The 8,307-nt window shown below is 41.0% G+C and overlaps 1 protein-coding gene across 1 annotated transcript in view; it reads right to left on the reverse strand.

Moving 5' to 3' along the window:
• LOC126456242 (GATA-binding factor A-like) overlaps nt 1-7,935 on the reverse strand; it is a 312,580-nt gene extending 304,645 nt beyond the window's left edge. Inside the window, exon 1 of the mRNA XM_050091994.1 lies at nt 7,608-7,935. Coding sequence (XP_049947951.1) covers nt 7,608-7,935 — 328 coding nt within the window. The remainder of the gene's footprint in view (nt 1-7,607) is intronic.
• Between the last annotated feature and the right edge of the window lie 372 nt (nt 7,936-8,307).

Below are 8,307 nucleotides of genomic sequence, written 5' to 3' on the forward strand. Positions count from 1 at the left end.
CAAGTTTCAGCAGGCAATAAGTGGACAGATTCTCTGTTAAACTAGGTGAGCTGTTGGATATGTTCTAATCTGTGATCATCTAAGAGCCAATGAAAAGATTTTTGCAGCAAATGACATTTCAGTTTTTCGTCCCATACAGTCTCCAAAAATTTAAATGACCACTATGAAAAGGGTGGAAAAATATTAATTAATCAACGAACCTATATGACATCAAGTTTTGCAACATTATTAAGTAAAGTATCACAGTTTTGTTTCGCGTAAGAAATGTTCCAAAACAACCTTCAGAAAATAATATAATTTCGTAAACGCTTACGTGTCCAATACTACCCTGGCCTTCCCTTACCATCATGAAATGCCGTCTAAAATGTTGCGGTCGTGCGGATAAAACGGATGGAAACCGGAACAGGAAGAAAATCTAAATCTTGCATTACAAATGAAAAGAATATAAGATTAAGACGAAATTGGCACTCAGGGAGAAACCATGAAGTATCGACCCGAATTTGGATCCTCAAGCCACAAACATAAATTTGCCAGAACCACGTTAGAAAATACAGAATGGAATGAAGAAGAAAGAGAAATGCTGAGATAATGGGAGAAAAGTAGGTGTGTGGTTAATAAGTTCAAGCGCATTCTTCAGTTGATAATAGCGAAGAAAATATTTTTACCTTAGAATGTGTTGGCGGGTAATTATTGTACTGAGTTCAATAGTCTTCTATAGCTAAGCTATTTAAAGCAACCTTGTTATATTTCATTCCAGTGGAAATTATCCTAAATCAGTATCATTCATAAATAGTTCCACCGGACCCTTGAAGAATCCTTATCTCTTTTTGAAATACTGTATTTAGCGATCGTACTTGTGTTAATACCCATGAAAACTTGTAAGTGAACGAATCGAACTATCATCAGAACGTAACCAACAAGGGAAGCAAATATGGCGAGATGTGGTTCCTAATTACCAGACTGAATGTCATCGTCCTGGAAGTCGTGCTAAGGCACTTCCTGAGTCTTATTTTCTGACGGCATTTGACGCCGTATGTTCACTGAACGGAGGGCGTCAAGCCTGACGGCCCTTTTATGATTACGAGATGATCAGATTACACGGGCATTCTGATTTCATAACCTCACTTCTCCGTCTCCACCACACTGTACTCCGACGTGTCATTATTCACCACCTACTCTGAACAGCTATATTTTGCTTAGACACTTCCTGCACATGTCTCCTTCAAGAACATGCATGATTATCCTTTTACTTGCGCTCCTCCAGTATCTACCCGATATCCTGATAACAACTACGTGTTTCACATATCGTATATCTATTTTCTGAAAGAGGGAGAATACTACCTTTATTTGCATAAAGAGGAGATATATGTGGTTATACAGCCGTTGTCGCCGAACGGTTCTATGCGCTTCAGTCTGGAACCGCGCGACCGCTACGGTCGCAGGTTCGAATCCTTCCTCGGGCATGGATGTGTGTGATGTCCTTAGGTTAGTTAGGTTTAAGTAGTTCTAAGTTCTAGGGGACTGATGACCTCAGAAGTTAAGTCTCATAGTGCTCAAAGCCATTTGAACCATGTGGTTAACGAAACGTTCTCACTACTTCTCAGGAGGATTTAGGGAAACCAAGGAAAATATGAGTTTAGTATCCAGAAAAGCAGACCGGACGGAACGTTCTTTATCGAAGAACCACTCTGCTTCCTTACTCAGTTATCAGAAAATACTACAACCGAAAGTTGAGGAAGGAATTAAGAAACGAAGAACAGGAAGACTTAAGGAATAGTGTTCGTTTCGATAGTAGCCAGACAGTTTGATAAACGCCGTGTTTGCGATGAGGAATACAATTTTCATCTTGTGCTATAGTGATACAACTTGCTCATTTTCACAACGTGCGTAATTACTAACAAGAGTTTACGCTCGTGTACAGTGTACAGTGGAGTAATCATTAAACGTTCTATACAGAACAGTAGGTATCCTCTTCATTATTTAAAACTGAGTAGACGTATTCTCTTGTTTAGTAGTTATCAGACTCGTAATGGTGACACTACGGTAAAGTTTCTTCAGTGAGGATTTCTAAGTTTTACATCATATTCTGAGGACAATGAAAATGTGCATACGAATCGCCCACGTGGAGTATGCAGATGATACGAGTCAATTCACACAGGAAGTAAATAGTAAAGAAACTATCACACATCAGGAATTATGCAGCTGAGTTGCATCGAGCATTGAAAATCAAAATGTCACTTTCGTTAACGTCATAATTTTTTTATCTTCGTATAGCTGTAAGGGCTCCTACTGCTCAGAAATAAAATATTCGATGATAGGTGACTTAGTTAAAACCAATATTTACAGTATGTTTCGCCAAGTGCATCTCTACCATATTACGAGGCACAGAGTATATAAGAGCACCGCTGAACTGAAAGGGGGTGAAAGTTAATAGAGAACAAGTTGACATTTAGTGCCTTTAGAGGTCGCCTCTGTGTTCATGTCATCGTCAATTGCAAATTAAAATACGTAATTTTAATTAATATGTGGTAACTGGTATACAGTTATAAATTTTTTGTGACAAGTAAAAGCTAAAATATTTTGTATAAACTGAAAGAATATACCTAACCGCATAGGGGTAAAACTATAAGTTGAAAAAGACGACATATCGGTAATATTGCAATCTTAGTCGTATTTCAAAATCCTATCTATGTACAACGTCGGATACAAGATAAAATAATCGCACAGTAACATTTATTGATAATGTGCTTACCCAGCAGAAATCTAGTAGGCAATGATGTTGCATAGTATAGAGTTCCATATGTAACTCATTATGAAGATGACGATGCTCTTGTATCAGTGCAGTACTCTCACTTGTAATATGGGACAGATGCAGCTGGCGATACTGGTTTTAACTTTGACATGACAATTCATCCGGCTGATTAAGATATGGGGTACATTTATAGCCTTAATTCGGCACTTATATTAACGTTTACCGAGGTATGTGTAATAAGATTTCACTCTACGTTTTATATTTGTGCCAGTGTACGTCATTTTTCATAACTTAATATGCATTACACTTTAGGTATACTTTTCTCAGATCAGATGGTGGTAGCTCAATTTTATCGAAACCGGTTAACGTAAATAAAGGTTTTACAAATGCGTAGCCGTACTACTTTGCATTAATTTAACAACTCGTTCCTTATGTATATTTTTTAGAACAATGCCGCACGTTGAGTGAAGCGTCCAACGCTCTGGGCTGTTCAAAATTGGCAGATTTAAAAACTTGCGTCTGGTTTCTATTTCGTTAGCCACTCGAGACAGGACATATGAGGGACGGTATAGCCACCATTGTTGTGCCCCTCTCATCTCTTTCTTTCTCCTCTCCATCATAGCTTCGAATTTTACCATTCTATTTCTCTTCCTCTAACCTAGCTACCTCTTCTATATCTCTTTCACCCCATTCTGTCGTCTTATGTCTCTGCTCGATGTGAATTACTCACAAGCTGCAAGAACATAACGAGAAAATTCCCAACTAGCAATAGGAGTGACATTCATAAAAGAAAAATATGTTTACTTTCATATACATTGTCATTACTATTGTTATTATTTTTATTATTATTCTTGATTGTTATAATTATTTTTTGGTTGTTATAATTATCCTTGTATTACTGTTATAATCTCTATTTTTTTTCTTTAACATTAATACTGTATAACGTGGTATGTCCATAATGTTCTGTACAAACTGAAATTCGTTCAATATGCGTATGCCTGGTTAGGTGTAAGAGAGGGCCTGAAGACCCTAATCTTGCCAGGTAAAATAAATGCATAAATAAATAAATAAATAATAATTATGCCATTGTTACAATTCCTGTGAGTGCATTTTAGAACAATCACATAGTGTTTTCCTTACTATAAAGTCGTCGCTAACTGAGCGATTGATTTCGGATACGAACAACAACGAAACAGATTATGTGTTTACAAACGTCACTACGACGTACAGACAAATTGCTGTGTCACGAACGAAGCACAGTTCCTGTTATTTCCGAACACCGTCGCTATTACGTGAAACCTGCAAGGATTACTGGCAGATGCGATGACAGGGGAAAGAAATATGTGTTGGCGATTTCGGCCACAAGGCCGAGAAACACGTTATGTGTCAAAGGCGAAGAACGTGCGACACAGTTTAACACGAAAGAAACCGGCGATGAAACAGCGTCGAATTGTCGGCCTCACAGTCGGACACATACATTTGGTGCAATGATCCGCTATAGCGAAGGTCATTGAGCGAACAAAGAAACCGGTTCCCCATCGGATCGGCGTGTACCCATGACGTGTCGCCGGTAAGTGTTGCTCCGGCTGTGGCTGCGCCCACGGCTGCCGGACGGAGGCAGTCGCTGCCTCGCCTGTGATACACTCCTCTCCTCTCCACTCCAGCCCGCCACGCCACACCCACTGACCGGTACTTACCAGGTCGCGATGTGTCTGCCGCCGCATTCCGTGGCTCTACCTCCTCTCCGACTTTGGTTAAAAATTCGTATTTTACACTGGTTTAGAAACATAAGAGCCGGTGGATAGCACAGTCAATCCTTCGGGCGTGCATCCGGGACAGTCACGCCGATATTTTAGCTGTTAAGGGTACAGCAATTTTCAGGGCGAGTCTACGATTGAGTTTTGAGTGTCAAGGCGCGGCTATTTCTTCGCTGAAATGTTAAAATCTCGTGATTCCAATACTTTTGTAAAAATCAGAAAAACCTCTAAGAACGTAATAATGTTCTCAAATCGCTCCACGGTCAACAACCCCGAAGACGATGGGACAAAATGAGAATGTTTTCCTATAATTTAAACACGAAGTTATTGTGTAAAAACTGCTCCAGGAACTAACTTCAACTGTGTGTCATATCCAATACAGTTTGAAACAACCGACCGATGATGTTTCTTCGGATTTTCGTATGGACGAAACTACCGACCGAAGATGTTTCTTCGGATTTTCGTATGAACAGCAGTGAGAGCTACTGTGTTGCACGGCGAGAGAGAAAGACATTTGTACATTTCTTTATCGTCCGACACAGTCATGAAATAATCACAACAATGACTAGTTTCGGTTCCTCACAACAAGCATCTTAAGAGTAAAACATATTATTGAGAATCGTGTTTCTGGAAAACTATGCATAAAAGGGGTTAACCCGAATCCTCTGACAAAAATCACGAATATTTTTTGCGTATTTTGCTATACCGATCCGTTGTGTCCGGTGACAGAGTAATAATGTTACGGAGTAATAATGCATCTTTTATCCAGTTTGTTACTCCGGATTAACTTCGTTTATTTGAAAACATATTCACAGCAATGAAAACGCTGAATTTTGCTGTCGCAGAAGCGTACAACACAAAACATAGAGTAATATAAGAATCAATTAGTATTGTGATGTGGTGGCTGCCGCGGCGGAAAACATCCCAGCATAACGGTGTTGGGCTGCTCTTTTAATTCGGCGATCCCATGCACGAGCTGCTTCTCGGCCAACTCTTCGTCAGTAAACAAATGTATCCATTCCACTGCTGACGTGTAACTAACACTGCCGATAAACCAAATGCGAGGTAGAATCGAGCGGTATTCACAGTGCAAGAGTAAACTGGACACTAATGTTGTCAACATCAGGTATTGTGATTGAATGGAGCAAATTTGTTTCCAAACGGGACGTGTAGCGCAAGCCATACACATTCAGAGTGTTCTGCTGACATTTTCAGTGCACTATAGACACGAAGGTAAATGGGGAGAAGAAATCAGACAACAAGCAATTTCTCTGCAACGAGCCAGCGGAGGCCAAGTGCCCCTCACGCCAAAGTGTCCAGAAAATAATCCTGAACGAACTCCGAAATTATCTCGGTGAACTTCATGTTGACCCAATTTTATGCAGTGCGACATCAAAACTACTGTTTTACTGTTGACATTACCTGGCACAACACGTGTGCTGTTTTCCACAGGTAATACTCACGCAGTAGTGAATTTTTAATATGATGAAAATGATTACTGTGAGCAAAGGAAGTCGGCAATGTTTTGTGATTGTATCGGAAGAAAAGGAATGTACAAACAACACTTATTCATTGAGAACTTCTCGATGTAGTATTGTATTTGGAAAAAAACCTGCTCCTTTGACTGCTCTGTTTTTAAGTAGTAAGTAATGATTCAATTGCTCATCTTAATTCAACTGTTTAAGTATGTAATAAATAAAATAGTTACAACGGCAGAAACAAATGATATTTTGTGTGCCTTATAAGATCCCTGCAGAGGCAAAGCAATGCAAACATGTGTATGAAGCAACAAACCCTCTTTAGCACATTCAAATGACTAATTTCGCATCTTATACAAATTCACAAGTTCCAAAATTACGTTTTCCGCTTAGTCGAAAACTGGTTCGTTGTAGCCCTTGACACAAATTTGTACTGTGCAGAACTCTTTATTTCTGCATAAGAACTGCAAACATATGCAATGTATTTATAAAGTGATCGTCGCAAATTGAATCATAGACTGTAATTACGAGTATCTTGTGCAGCATGAACAAACTAATTTCATTTCCTTGCAAGATAAGAACATAGAAATAAACGAACATGGGTGGCATATGCCACTATTTACTTTTATTTATCACTCACAATCGCGTCTTTTATTAATACTGCCCTTACCCGATGTGAGCAGTTCTGTCATTATCAGATGACCATGTTTCCATGATCGATATCCCGTAATCAACTCAGAGACATCGTCCCACACGTAAAATAAAATATAGCCTAACAATTGCTTGTCATGGTGTAACTGTGGTGGGATGAAGCCATCTGATGATACCGTGACAGACAAAATGAAAGTGTCAATATTGATAAAAGAACATGATCCTGATAATAAATGAAACACATTTGGTAAACATCGATCTTTGAAGCTGTAGCTCTCCCAAGACAAATGTTAATTATATATACAATACATAAATGTATACGAATTTAGTTAATTACACATTTCCTAATGGTGTTTCTCCTTCACTATAGCAAAAATCATCGGTGGTGATATCGTCTTAAATGCCTGTAGCTAGAGAAACAAGTGTAAGTCCTAAATAATGATTACAGGTGGCATGTGCATCGCATGTACCCCCAGGTGAATAGTCCTTTGTTATGAATGTGTATTCCACGGCACAAAACGCTTCAGAGGCAACGAGGCAGTATGTTACTTGGTGCCGAAATTTGCCCCAAGTGGCTTCCATGTAGGCCTACCAACAAAAGTATGGTATTTTCACACACTGGGTTCATAATGCTTCCCCTCTTTCTAGTGAAACACGTGACGGAAATAAATAACATTCTCATCCGCACTAAAACACTAATTTGTGGAATGTTTCCACCTAATTTTTAGTTCCTACTAGTATAACTGATGAGTGCTACTGTTGGAAGGGTGGAGGCTAAACGCGGCAGGTGTTTACGTAAACAAATTATGGACAAGTGGGTTATTGTCTTCTGACACACAGAATCGTGTCATTTTACTCTAGAGACTTCGTGAGAAGGAGAGCACGCATCTTCGAGGCTCTTGTGCTCGCTTCTGCTGTAGCCCGTTAATAAGGTTACGCAACGGACGAGTAGTCAGCGAGAAGACTTACCGTTGTATCCGGCGTATATCATATAGGGCTGTGGATGAGGCGGCAGCTGGTAGACTGGCGAGGAGCCTGGGAGACGCCTCGGTGATGGGGTGTCTGCTGCAGACGTCAGTGGCACAGGCGAGCGTGGACGCGGCGAGCAGCTGGCGAGGTGGCGAGTTGTCGGTGGCAGAGCGCGCGCCTGCGTCCGACGGGAACCGTGGCGACACTGGCTGCGGCGCCGGCGCGCCCGTCTGCCCGCCGGAGGGTGGGGGCGGGGGCGGGGGCGGGGGCGGGGGCGGAAGCCCGAGGTGGCGAAGGGGGGCAGGGGGCGGGGGGCAGCTGCTCGCATTCTCCGGCTCCGGGCTACGGCGCGACAAATGAAGACGGCCTACCTGCCGCTGACGCCTGCCCTCTGCTCTCTGTCACACTAACTGACACAGCCGAGGAGAAGGACACTACCGTCAAACCAACACCAATACGAGGCACCAGCCTCTCAACTCTCCTCTAATGACGTAAGTAAGCAAGAATACATAGAAAGATAGATCCCTTATCATTTAGCTACAAAATAGCAGGTCAGCAACTGGAAGCAGTTAATTCCATAAATTATCTGGGAGTACACATTAGGAGTGATTTAAAATGGAATGATTATATAAAGTTGATCGTCGGTAAAGCAGATGTCAGACTGAGATTCATTGGAAGAATCCTAAGGAAATGCAATCCG

The sequence above is a fragment of the Schistocerca serialis genome, chromosome 2 (assembly GCF_023864345.2).
Source record: "Schistocerca serialis cubense isolate TAMUIC-IGC-003099 chromosome 2, iqSchSeri2.2, whole genome shotgun sequence".
In the NCBI taxonomy this organism is placed as follows: Eukaryota; Metazoa; Arthropoda; class Insecta; order Orthoptera; family Acrididae; genus Schistocerca; species Schistocerca serialis.